At 40.7% G+C, this 14,224-nt stretch overlaps 1 protein-coding gene across 6 annotated transcripts in view; it reads right to left on the minus strand.

Annotated features, from left to right (window-relative positions):
- Positions 1 to 14,224, minus strand: part of vps13b (vacuolar protein sorting 13 homolog B) — a 300,414-nt gene that overhangs the window by 149,526 nt on the left and 136,664 nt on the right. For all 6 annotated transcript variants that reach the window (XR_003222193.1, XM_005456766.4, XM_013275644.3 and 3 more), the window contains exon 23: positions 654 to 888. Coding sequence is in view for 5 of the 6 variants with exons in the window: in XM_005456766.4 (XP_005456823.1) it covers positions 654 to 888 (235 nt within the window). In the remaining variant the exon portion in view is untranslated. The remainder of the gene's footprint in view (positions 1 to 653; positions 889 to 14,224) is intronic.

Genomic DNA, 14,224 nt, shown 5'->3' on the forward strand with positions numbered 1-14,224 from the left:
ATTACTAAAAGCATGGGTTGTTAATTTTCACTGCAACATTGACAAGGCAGCTGATGTCACTGTTTTTGCTGTCGTTTTTCTTTCTCCTCTGTTTTTTACATCTGCATGCCCAATGCTGATGTCATTAAAAAGTTTGGAGAAAAGAAGTGTGCCCCCCTTTTTTCTCCTCCTGAAGAGAAAACATTGCTCAACCATCTAAGTGTTGCTTGTGTCAACTCCACCAGGTGTGCACACCACATGTGCACGATCTATCTCTCAAAGTCGCGCTACTTAAGTTTGTTTGTCTTTTGTCATGGTAAATGAGTAGCAGTGGGTCAAAGGTTTGCTCAGTGTTGAAAAGACTATAATGATGATGAATTGACATTATATAGCCTATTACTATTGTGAAATCATACATTTTAATTATTAATAAAAATTAAATGAGTTATTTAAGTGATTAAGTCACATTTTTTTCTCACTAACTGGGATTAAATTTCCAAGATTTCCAATTTTAGCTTATGCATCTATCACCACCAGTGCTTCTCATTTCAGCTTTGAAATCACTCTTTTTGACATCAGGTTATTCTCACTGTGTATCTGGGGTGTATGTCCCAGAGTATTTCAATAATTCTAATGAAAGTTTAGATTTCATTAGATGTGGTATGAAAACCTACCTTCTTCCAAGATGGGCTTTGAGACCACAAAGGGGAGCTCCTGTAGTGGTTCCATGTACTTATGCCCAGCACTGAGGATAGTAATCTGAGGCAGGCAAACTACCAGAGTCCCAGGCATGGAGGTCTGGTTGTGGTACCAGCTACGCACAGTTCCGGGAATGTCGCCACAGATGATGGTGCTCGGAGAAGGGAGGCTGTCATTGGGGAGGAACACACAGCAGGGCTGCAGCTCCAACTTGAAAAAAGGCAGAAAAAATAGGGAAACATTAATCATGTTAGCCAATTCAGCCTCACTTGATCAGTAAACAAGCACCTGTCTTATGCCATCCAAGTGCTCAAAAGTTCAGTTTTTTTGCCAGTATTACAAAACTTGAACTGTGATGGAAAGAATAGAAGAAAAAAAAAAAGTGCAACATTCCGGGTGTTGCTGGAAAAGCCTGAACATGGTGAACAATACTTTCCTTGGCTTAAAAAAGAAAAAAACCTACATTTGGTCACACATGCTAAACCGTCTTACAAAATGCACATTACATACATTACATTACATTACATATACACATTTCTGAGCACCCATTTAAAACCACTGTGATTTTCTGAAACAGAAAAACAAAAAACACCTTTTACAACCTTGAGGTTTCATTAGTTAAATACTGAAGTCTTTTTAAAAAGCACTGGAGATCAGTCCCAGCTGCACAATGTCCCAAATAATACATAAATAAATAAACAAATCAAATAAAAATCAGAAGCCTTTAGATGAGTAAGCAGTAGCTGGCAAGAGTGCAAGCAACCACTTTGAGCCACAATATTGCTTTGTGTTTTTCCATTTTACCACAACTTCACTGATTTACTAACCCGGTTAATGAAAAGCAAAGGGGTGCAGGGTCCAGGGGGCAGACAGCAGGTGTTGCCAGATACTTTTGTGTGTGGATGTGTGTTCACTTCTGTCAGAGAGACTACTTCTAGTTATTTTTAGTCTCACTTATTAGAGAGGTGAATACTCTATGAGCACTCTGGCTTCATGAGCAAGTTATACTGTAAGATATGTTTGGCATATCTTAACACGTTACGCACACATTAAGACACACGCCATCAAAATTTGCATATGCACTTGTATGATCTTTGGCTATAACTGCACGGGCCTGGAAACCGTCTCCAAGTTTTCATGGGAAGTGAGAGAGAAGGCAAGACAGAGAAAAAGACTTTGAAAGCAGGATCAAGAGGAGGAGAGTGAGACACTGAGAAAGAGAGAGAAGTAGAGATATGGTTACACTTTCATCATACTCTGCTTCCTCTTTTGATTATTCTTTAAAGGGTGGTTTGAAATGAGAACACTTTTGCACAGTGACACATAAGCTTTGGCCTTTTTAAGAGCTGGCACGCAGAGAAAAAAAAAAAATCACAGACACTGCCTGGGCTGTTGCAGATCTAAGCAGGGTTAAGCTGTAAAGCAGGCTGACATACGGAAAGTGCCGGCTTTAACACCATGACTCGGGCCTGCACTTTGACGATGGTGCCTGAGGCTAATGCTATCCTGCTGGACATCTTGAATATATATATATATATAAACAGATATATGCCAAAGTCCTCAACCATCAAATATCGACGGAACAACGGTACTGGCTGATGGGTGTGTTGGTATAAGGAACACGAGGAAACAGAAACAATAAGAACAATGGCTTCAGTTACCTATACTGTAATGTCAACAAAAAAGCATTACAGCAAAGTTTATTATAATAACTAGAATCCAGACAATGAGTTTGTTTAATCACCATGTGATAGAAAAAATGAAATCACTGAGTTAATTAATGATCAGTATCAGAACTGTCACATCATGTGACAGTTTGATTAAGCAGCTGGATGATCTCAGAGCTAATTTAATGTAAAACGAGGCTCAATCATAATTCAAAGGGATTTTGTATACCATATTTCTGAGTAAGTACACAATAGTACAATATCATAGTAATTATCAATATAAACATTTCACTTATTTACTATTTTAAAACTGCAAGAACCATGCTGTGCCTGATGCTGGACCGAATCTGTCACCATATATCACATTCTAGGAGTTTTACACATAATCAGAGAAAATTATTATGAACTAACATAAATCATTATAGGTTCAGTGAAATTAAAAACCAATGGAAATTGGTCTGTTTGTTTTTGAGAGGACACATCTGTGTCAACCTCTTTAGTATAGAATTGTGGGAATTTTATGTAATAAAAAACGATTAAGCAGCTGATTTTTGTTCATTTAAGAAAGGTAGTTGTGACTATTACAGGGTAGAAAAACACAGGCACCTATCTGCTACAGTGAATGTGAACAAATAACACAACACCTTGTAATGGTGTTTGCTCATGATTTTAAAGTGCTTATGAGGGAACACAACGATGATGTCAGGTGTAGGGCAGTCATAGTCTTGCCACATTACACAGAAATATACTAACAATAAACAGATAATATCTCACAGATGACGACAGAGAGGAGTCAGACAATTGACTTTCTAGATGTTTATACATAAAGGCACAAAATGTTTCAAGGGGCAGAGTATGTAATGGAAAAGAAAATGGCACAACAATCCTAAATCTGGGCGATACAAAACTAATCTTTGGTTGGCTCTTTTCTCCTTTCATTCCCTTTTGATGACAGTTATTAAAAGCCACAAACACAGAGAAACAAACATGTTGTAATTACCAATGGCAACAGTACACAACAGCACAAGTCCATAGGGGGACAGTGATTAAAGCAAAAGAGCTTTTTTTCATGAGTGGAGGTTTGGATCTAAAGAGCATTTGATGCTCTGGTGACCAGTGAGGAATCCCAGTTGCCCGAAAGTGGATGACAGCACAAAAGAGCAAATATTATTATGCCAAAAGAAAACAGTTGTACTGGTTGGTAGATGTCTTGTGAGTTCAAGTATAATCTTTAATAATCCACACTTATTCTGGGTCACAGCGTTGTCAGGTGTTCAATCTGCATCCAAGACAAACTGGGCAAACATCTGCAGTAAGATCAAAATATAACAAGAACTGCTAAAGCTGCTCTAAATTTGTTCTTTTTAATAATATAAAATACTTGAAACTTCGATGCCAAACAATTTTTGCTGAAATGGGCTTAAAATGTCAGCGAACATATTGGAAAAGAATCGTAAATGCCCGTCCTTGTCACCATCCTGTTACGACAGTGTCACGTTATTAGGAACGTGAACTCAGAACTGAACGGCAATCCTCCACCCAGTTCTCTGTGCTACTGTTAATAGCAGGTCACCCTGGTCACCTCGCAGACCTTTCCAAAGCCCCCCATCTGTGGTCTAATGCTTGAGCTGTGACTCATACACACACACAGGGAGACAGACATACAGTATCCAAACAAAGACGACAGGGGCAACAAAGGGCAAGAAAGGGGAGCACTGGAACTGCTGAGCAGTGCTGACAGATCCAAGAGAGAAATAGTCTGAGGTCAGAATGTCCCATATGCATCATTGCTTTTATGACTGCCAAAACCACTGACAGCATCTCTTCCCTCTGACCAACTCTACATCCCTCTATCCCTCCATCACCCCAACCTCCCATGCCTCTGTCCTTTTGTCCCTCTCACTGCTGAGCATGCATCGATTCAAGGTGGAAAATCTGCGTTGAGATGTGAGAGGAGAATCGTGGTGTTCATGGTTATGGTTGACATGGCAACAGACACACAAAAAATGTTGTCCGTAATCACAGGTCAAAGTGGAAAGTGAGAGTATGTATGTGTTTTATGTCTCAACCTCAGGTGTAAAAGTGCAGTTGAGGTTGTGCAGGGTCGTGTTTGGTATTCCGCACAATTGTGTTTAACAGCTCTGTAACAGGCCAATAAACACAGCACTGGAAGCAGTTAGTCTGTGCGACAATGTCCCCCTCCCACGAGCTGAGGGCCAGGCCAAGTTCATGTATGTTTGTGTGTGTGAGAGAGAGACTTGCACAATGTCCTGTGACAGGAGGAAACTGACAGGAATACCAGGCTGACCTAAAACTCATTATGTTCCGTCACATGCTTGGGTGGCAGCGGGCCACATTTTCACTACTCACCAGCCAGTCACAAGGCTCAGCAAACTAAATTATATTTTTATCCAAAATAGGATAGTGGAAATTTATTTTCTGTTAGTGTAGACCCGTGGAAAGGCGGTGTTTCCAAACACAGCTAAAGGAAAATTCTGAAATGAATTTAAAAATAGAAATGGGCACAAATAATATGTGAAAGCCAGAGGCATAATTGCAGTGTGGAATATCTGTTACACAACTTTACCCTACTGGGTTTAAGGGTAATGTGGAATAAAACTGCAGCAAAAACAAGACAGATAGCCCCTGGAAATGACTCGGGCACAACAAATCATAAAGTGTATGACCTATGCTTCAACAGCCATGTAGTTTATACGTTTATTTCTCATTATTACATGGATAAATAGGGCTGACGGTGTTTGAAAGGGATTAAAATTCAGATTCGTATTCAAGTTGGGCCAAAGTTCAGAATGGCAGATGGTTTCATACAATATCTGTGTTATTAGAGAAGATTCAGCGGGGAAAAGAGAAATCAAAGACGCATAATTATCCGTTCCTTTTGTCCAATGACATCATGTCCTGTCAAAGTGAAACAAAATCTTTCAACATAACAAATGGAGTTAACGCTCAGCAACCTGGGACCATACTTTAGTTACCTACTGCCTCCAATAACAGATTCAGTCAGGAAAATAACACTGACGGACAATTTGAGTATCTGTGTGTGCGTGTTCAGGGGCCACGGATCACATGGATCACTTGCAACACATTAATAAACTTTTTTTTTTTAAAGTGAAAAAAACACTTTTCAATTTCGACCAGGAAATCTCAGTTAAACAAGAAACGAGACTGAAGCCAATCAACTCCTTATGAGGCTGCACGTGCTGGGATTTTACTGTGAAAACATGCTCAAATGACACACTTAAACATTTGCAGAAGCATACACACACATACACTGTGTGCTTGCATGTTCTCTTGCAAAACTGAACACGTACACAATCATAGATCACATTCCCCCTGCCATCTGCAGTCAGCAGTTACTTAAAGAAAAGATTCATAATGAAAAGCGGTTTAAGAGGGAAAAAAATTCACAATAGCAGTCAAGGTGTTTGATTTTTGTAAGGTTCAGACCTTGCAATATTAAAGCAAAACCCCCAACAATCAAATCTATAAGCAATCCTCTAAAGCAAAAACTTGGTGGGGTGCAGTGAACAGGAAAAGACTGCAGGCACAAGCAGGCTCAGTCAGGGGAAAATAATAGAGAAAATGAGAGCATAGAGAGACCACAAACAGGACATGACCCAAACTGGGAGCTGGTTCGAGAGGAGAGGGGCCTGTTAGCTACAGCGAATGCCTCCCATTCTACTTCTGGAAACTAGAAACTCCAAGCAAGCCTGCTTATAAGAGTGAAGTGCTCTACTGGGATAAGATTATACTCTGAAGTTGCCAGGATGGCCCCGGTCATCAGTTGAGCTCTGGTCTCAATAGGGAGCCAATGAAAAGATGATATTTCTGTCTAGTTGTGTGTCTGTTCAGTACACCAGAATGGCTGCTGCTCCTTGCAGGTTTGCCCTGATGGTAAATTCTCCACAAAAAATAGTGCATAAGACTGCCTCTTTTTACATACGTACACCAGCGCAGACACTGCTTTGTGAATCTGACACAGAGAAAAAGACTGCATTTGTTACTTGTGCTCACACAGATGAATTTGTCTCATGTCGCAGCACATCTCTGATATGCAACAAAATTCTCTCTCTGTCATTCAGTAATGAGACTGAGTGGGTTGACAGGGAACAAAGCTAGCTGAACATAATGTGGGGACGTGTCATCTTGAATGATATTCATGAAACTAGCAGTTAAAGGTGGTTCAAGTCTCAGTATGCATGCCAACAAACAGGATTCAGTAAAAAAAGCCCCAGAGAGTTTGAGTTTTTGAGTGACAGCCTGGTTATTTATTAGGTGACCAGTGCTTATCCACAGATTTAGGTACTGAGCCCTTCCTCTCAGCCCTCTAAATGAACAAGGATCTGCTTACACTTTGATCTACAATACACAACCATAATTAAATGTAGGTTCTGGGCTGAGAGGCCACATGCAGTCAAGAGTAAATACTACTAGAAAAAAGGCAAAAAGCTAGAAACATAAAAAAAGGGGAAATATATCCATTTTGAGGTTATTTTGATTAAATTTTAAGATGCCCAAATACATTTTTCCCTTTGTTTCTTTTCTCTCATCCCTATCTGGCACCAGATCACAGAGTTCTAAAAATGGGGTCTTCTTCATGGGCTGTGTGTTTGTGTGTGTCATGCATGCAGCAAGCTCTGCTCAGTTTTATTCCCGATCACTTCTCCGCACCATCAGATAGGGTTCAGAATATAGCCACATGTGCTGACCCTGTTTCAAATCTTTTGGTCTTAATACCCCTGAAAAGCATCCCTGACTTCATGCTCTTCTGAGCAGCAGTGGGAGTGCATGATCTGTCTTGTGTCGTACTTCTCCCTTGAGTCTTTGTGAGGATGGTTTATCTGGTTCCAGCAGAGCAGGTTCTAATAGAGAGGAAGCTGAGGGCCAAACACACTCAAGCTTTAAAAGGCTGAGGCCATGTGGAAATGGCCTATATAACCACAGGAGGCTCTTAGGATCTGCCGGGCCTCGCCAGTAAATGACAGAACAGTGAGTTAGATGGAGGACAGCCCGTCTACTCCGTCTACTCTTAAGACCAACTTAGAAGCGCAGCAGACAGTATATTACTCACCGGTAATCATTCATAGACACAGCTATACGTTTCAATCTTGAACTGACAGATTATAGGAACGAGAGATCGGCCTTGTCCGAAAGAGGGATTCAAAATTTTAGCGCTCATGACAAAACATAGCAAAAATACATTGCTACTGTTTACCCTCAGTATTTAAAAATGTAGATAAGATGTTAGAAAACTGAACTGCTCCATTGTATGAATGGGTTAGCTATCTGAATCTTCCTGAAGTGCCATTAATGAAAGTGCCATATTTTCTACTGTTTGTATTATATGACACACATATGCAGCACAGCAGTCATGCAACAGAGTACTTGCAAGCACTACAAGCAATTACTGTCACCCTCACCTAACTCGACCCAGGCAATAAAATACGTGTGATATCAGTCCTGCGGCGCTGTACAAATCCGCTCTTAGGCTTATTGTTTTCATATCACTGTAGGGAAGAGAAACTTGGATGCCCCAACTCTGTACAGACCTTAGCAGAGCACAGACTTTGTAGGTCAAGATCACCCCTCTGTAGAGAGACCCACAACATGTGAAGGCCGCACGCACACACACTTGCACATTTAAACACGTACGTACCGACACATTTTTCCCTCTTTTTTTTTTTCTACACACAATAATAAAGCCACGACACACAGGAAATCACCCAGAGATAGAGGAGAGGAAATTAGAAACACCCTCTCAGCATCCCCAATGAAAACATTTGCAACTCTGGAGGAGAAAAATCTCAGTGGAAGGATCGGCAGCAAACGGAAAACACATCCCTTTGTTTTAAAAACCTGATACCTCTCCAAATGTAATCTTCCTGTGCCTGCACCAGACGGGACACTGTGTTTCCTAAGTGGCCGGTCAGATGAACAGAAGGTCCTCAGAGCACAGAGCCCACTACCCCACCCACCCACTCTTAACCTTCTGCTCCCCTTCCTTCTTCACATCTTTCTGCATTTTCTGTTTGCTATAAACCAAGAAAAAAAAACCCAAAACAATAGTCAAAAAGTGGGTGTTATAATACAAACTGCATTTAACATTTTAACATGATTAACATGTATACCTGAAGATTCCAGTACACAGATGTATCTTGCGGTACATGGACAGAGATAGGAGTTTTGGTTGTAAACCTCGGAGAGCAGATTTATTTCCTGATCTTCATGAGAAAAACATTTAAGCATGATGCCTTTTGACACCAGATAGGCTGTGTCTCACCCACATGCCACCACAAGCAATAAGATCGTGGCCTGGCACTGCACAACGGGCCAGGCAGCCAGCCATCTATGTGGCCCTGCATTCCTCTCTTCCAACACTGCTTACAGAAGCTGACAAGCTCTGGAGGTCTCCCTGGCCGAGGTGGAAATCTGCAAAAATAAACGCTTTAGGTGACATGAAGGCTTTGTTTGTTTCTGCTAGCCCAGCTGTTTGTGTTAGCGCGGTGGGTTAATTGCGACTTTGATCGCTGCGTTTATTGATCCAACAGTGGCCTTAGGAGCGCGGCTGGCCTGGCTCGCCTCACCTACTCCCACCCGTAATCTCAAACAATCACCCCTCCACCACCTCAGCATGGTGAGCCAGTACAGATGGGGTCTAATGGGCTGAACATGGGTCTCCATTGGCAGAATGTTAGCAGATTGCATGGAGCTACAAACAGTCCATCTACCTGCAGAAAGCATCTGTTGCCAGATGGAGGCAGTGTCCAAAGTATGTGGTACAACTGGCCTGTTTGAGCCTTACCCGACCCATCAGTGTTGTTGATCCCTCAGTCAGCCATGGAAGAGAGTGACGTTATAAAATACAAAGAACTGAAGTAAAAAACAACTCAATCATTAATTCATTTGTGCCGCCACTGTCTATGCTTTTCATACTGTTACATACTTTTGATATTTTTTCGTGCTTCTCTTGTTCCTGGTGATCTCTGGAATGGGTGAAGGGTGTCAGTGCCTTTCTTGTTCTAGTCTATATGTCAGCTAACCAATATTCAACCTAAGCACAACTGAGCTCCATGCTTTTGAGGTTTTGGGGGACTGCATGGACCCAGTAGGTTAAAAACCCTCTTCTGCAGTGAAATACCTACACAAAAGGACAACTGTGGCACCTCCAAAAAAGCATAAGTGGGACCCTGTCAAATTAAGTCTGAATACATAGCTGATGTTTGGCTGAGCAGCACCAAGGGCTAGATTATTCTAGGTGAGAGAGATTGCCTAAAAGTTAGATTATAAGTGATGCAAGATTCATGGAATAACTGACAGCTTAGAGCAAAGTTCTCAGATACAAACACGGGTTGACTAAAGTTTGGCCAAAAGCAAGCTTGGCTTGGTTTATCTATAGTGGTGGTGTGGTCAGACAATTTTGCCTTTGGCTAACTGAATAGAGTCAAGGTGGCTGTGATAATGTTATGCAGTATGTAATACAGGCCAAGTTGGATCAAATGGTGATGGACTGCAGATGAAAAGAGGATTCAAGGGCTAACTCTGGCAGATTTTCACCACTACTGATTTATACGGTGTGACCCAGTGAAGCAGGCCAAACCGGGCTGTTCTAAACCCCAACTGATCTGATTCGACCTGTGTTTGGCACAGCTTCCTTCATTGTCCCGAGACAAAGGGTGGATGTGTGCTCCAACAATTTAACTAGATTCCCGTCCAAACTAGCTTTCCAAGACACATTCAGAAGATCAGGGCATAAACTGCACATCATTTTTCTATGACAATTTTAAAACATCCCAATTCTGTCAGCAATTGTAGCTTCTGTGGCAAATCTGTACTCGCTGTAGTGTATCGGGAGGGTTTTTTCAACCAAAATCAGTTCCAAGTCTCTAAACTGCTGAGATTCAAGAGGCTAAAAACACAGGAGAATCTCAGTAAGCGCTTTTCCAGTACAGTCCGGTGAGAGGGTCAAATATGTGAGTGCGTCTATAATGGCTCTGAGGTCATTAGTGTATTGACACAGCGGCAGATGATGGAATGGGATTCTGGCCACACATGCACATTAACACACACCCGTCAAGATGTGAACGTGTGCATACATACACCCACGCACAGTGTTCTCACTGGGTAAACAGCCAATGACATCTACTTTTGCATTGTGAGCTCTTGATTTAGATCAGGCGATACTTTCTTTTCGTCTTTCTTTCATATTCACTAACTACCTCACCCTGTGCCGCCTTCTGTCCTTCCCTCGTTCTTTATTCTTTTGCTGTCACCCTCAAATCGCTGAACAGTCTTGCGGAGACTAAATGTTAGAAGAGACCCCTTCTGTCCTTAGCATTAACCTCCCTCTCTGTTTGCACACAGCCAATCAGCACTTAAACAATCAGGAACTGCAAGCAATTATAGCAGGCTATTCATTTTCATATGCTGTTCATATGCTGAAACACAGCAATTCATTTTCTATTACATCACGGACTCTCATATGTATCAAGATTTAAGACAGATTAACTGTGTCCTGCAATTTTTTTTGTAATAAATAATGTAAAATATGTGTACCCCATTCGTAATGTGTGCATGTATTATTTAAATGCTAATAAATGTGAAATATATTATTTGACATATTATCATATTGTTTGGGACCAAATACTCTAAGGAGTGTGTGGGTAGGTCTTGTGTGTGAGGTGATAACAGGTTAGTTAAATTGTTTCTTTTTTGCTTTGTGTTTTTTAAGCACATCCGTTTTAAACAATCTCATTGCAAAATTATAACATTTATTTTTTTGCACTCAGATTTATCATGCTAAATGTTAATATATGGATTTAGACTTGCTGTATGATAGAAGCCTGAATTATTTTTTAGTATGCCATATCTACCAGTCAAGATCTTGCTTATGATTAAGATGAGCCAGCATCTCTCAGGATTTGTAAGATGACTGTCAAGTTTAAAAGCTGACAATTTATCACCCCAATACTGAAAGAAACATGGTGTTTAAAGTGGCCCAAAATTAAAGCTGTAATTACAAATCACTTGGAAATTGTGGGTTCTGACAGACAGGGAGGATGAGGTGTTGAATGGAAGGATGATAGGATGAAGGGAGGGGGGCAGAGGATGAAGTAATGTGCCTGCACAAAGCACTCAATCTGGGGGTCAGATCCTGTTCATGGAAACCATCTGGCCAGCTTGATCTGAGCCACACCAAATCCAGTGCACATGATTCTCCTTTCTGTATATCTCTCACTTTCCTCCTGCCTTCAACCTCAGCTTCTTCCCATTTTTATCCGGTGTTCTTCCTAGCTTCCTACACCTCCCTCTCCTTTCCACCGCTTTACCTTTTTTACCCCACTGCTTTTTTCCCTCTTTTTCTTTCTCAAAAAGTATCCTACTCATTAATGCATGGCAGCTGCAGGGAGCAGTGTTACTTCATTTTTCCATGGCAACGGTCTCTCTGTTTCAGCAGATCCCATTTCAGTTTTGGTAGCAACGTGCTCTGTTGCCAGTGCTGAACACATTCATGTGTTAAATAGAAGGAATCATTTTAAAATTCCTGAAATAGAATCACCATCCTGATCACTTGCAATTATTATCAGGGCCAAAAAAGAACATGGGTGTCCTCAGGAGAATAGGGTGGAGAAGGGGAGATGGCTGGATGAAAAGTGCTATGGCTGAGCAGTGGGGGAGAGGAGTAGGAAACAAGAGGGAGAGTAAACACATAGAACACAGAAGGCCGTAAGAAACCAAAAGGTAAATGAAGAGCTCAGGAGATGTGGTAAATTGCAATGACCAGAAGCACAAGTGGAAAGAAAAGCTGTGGGTGAAAGCTCCAAGGATGAGTGCAGGAGGCACTCGTAGACGTTTCACACTACTCCAGCTTAAATAGCATTTACAACAGTGCCCAATGTCAAGTGACTATTTAAAAAAAATAATAGAAAAACATATTACATTACCTAAAACAAAGCTCCCCAAAGCATGCACAATTAGGATGATGTGTGTTGGACAGAACACTCTGAGTCCATCATGCATGTTGCAATGGACACTGGCTCTATTGCTCTAAGCGAGTGAAAGAGTGAGACCTCTGTTCATCCAAGAAGTAATTAGCATAGGTAATGTGTAAACTCCATTTGTCTAAGAGCCAGCAAGCTTTTCTGTTTTCAATATCAGCTGCCTGACTTTGTCACGGACAGTCTCTTTACTTTTTTGATGGCGCTTTAATTATTTATGAATAATGACTTGGATATTTTCATTGTATGTGTCCTCTATTATTCCTAAACAGGTAAGACTCTTACAAACTGAGATAGCTAGGACTCCACGTAATTTAAAACGAAGCGATATCACAGATTAGAGTGTGGCACTCATGGATTCAAATAAGCTGTGTTTAGGAATCTATGTTAACTATGCTAACATAGTTTGTTGGTCCTATTAAAAAAGGCAAATATGATGAAAAGACTGACTTTAGAGCATAAAACTCCACACAGAAACCGTGCATGTTCTGTTTGTCCAGCTGCTATTCTGGTTTCATATTTTGAGAGGGATAAGACATTACATAAGCTTGAATATTCAAATAAGACTGAGACGGAGGTAAAGTGAAAAGTTTATTTTTTCTAAATTACGTTAAGGATTAATTATAATGATTAATTACTGTACTGATGGCACCCCCAGACATTTTCACTTTATGCATCAATATTTTTGAATCTCATTCCTATTAAAATAAAAACACTTCCAGTCTTACTGTTGGTCGCTGTGCATTTATAAGATGAAAAATAATGCCACAGCAACAAAGCATCATAACCACATTTCAGACAAGTGCTATGGATTTTTTAAAAAAAATAGAGGTTTACACTATCACTAGCTATCACATCTCTATGTTCTGTTTAAACAGTCTTAAGTGGTCTCAGAAGCTGAAGAATAATAAATACTTTGGTAACTTTGTATCCCCCAGTCTCATTAACCCAACCTTTTTTCTGTCCTTCTTGCTCCTCTCTCTTCTGTAAAAGTCAGAAGAAAGCCCTGCATGTTAAATTGGGCACATGTGCAGCAGAAGTGTGAGCCATTAGGTATTCTGTTTACACCACACTAAAATAAATGGAGTGGTTCAGGTTTGGGGATATCCAAGACCTGGGGTACCAGCTGTTGGGGTTTTCGGTTTGGTTCGCTTCCACTCCCATGTCAACAGGACAGAGTGTTTCCTAATTACTGCTGCAGTATGTGGTGTGGTGTGGTCCCAGTCACACAGCCGAAGGGGACAGAGGAAAGTGGAGGCAATGACGGGTTCAGCAAACTATTAGAGGGTTGAGTTAACTCTTGTGAAAGTACTGTAAACAGCTCAATGTACTGACATGGGACGCCGGTTCTGGAGAATTATTTCAATTCACATGCTCTCTTTCTGTCTGAATGACATCAGATTGTGTGGTCCAAGCAATAGGAATTAAAATAATTTGAGAAGAGTTGTTTCATTTATGCCTCAATAGTTATTGTTTACATGCTCAAAGAAACTCACCTTAAAGCCCTACTCAAATTAAGGAATGATTCAGCTGTGACTAAACCCTGAAACTGAATAGCCACATTGGGCACAATGAATAAGCCCACTGACAGAAAACCCCTCTGCACCTGTGATGACTTACATGCACTCACAACAGTATAACTATTACTACATGCAAAAATTAAATCTTGTTAATTTATGATGCCTGTTGTGACATACGACATGATAGCTTGTTGACGGTTAAATGTAACCGTAACTTTGAGTCTGGCTTAAACTCTAGTAAGAGGAAACACTAATCTTTTAACAGTAATGTAGCTGCAATAGTTATTGTTGTTTACTGTGGTTGGCCTAATACCCTAATAATTGATGAACAAACAAAAAGAAA

This window comes from Oreochromis niloticus, linkage group LG11 (assembly GCF_001858045.2).
Source record: "Oreochromis niloticus isolate F11D_XX linkage group LG11, O_niloticus_UMD_NMBU, whole genome shotgun sequence".
NCBI lineage: Eukaryota > Metazoa > Chordata > Actinopteri > Cichliformes > Cichlidae > Oreochromis > Oreochromis niloticus.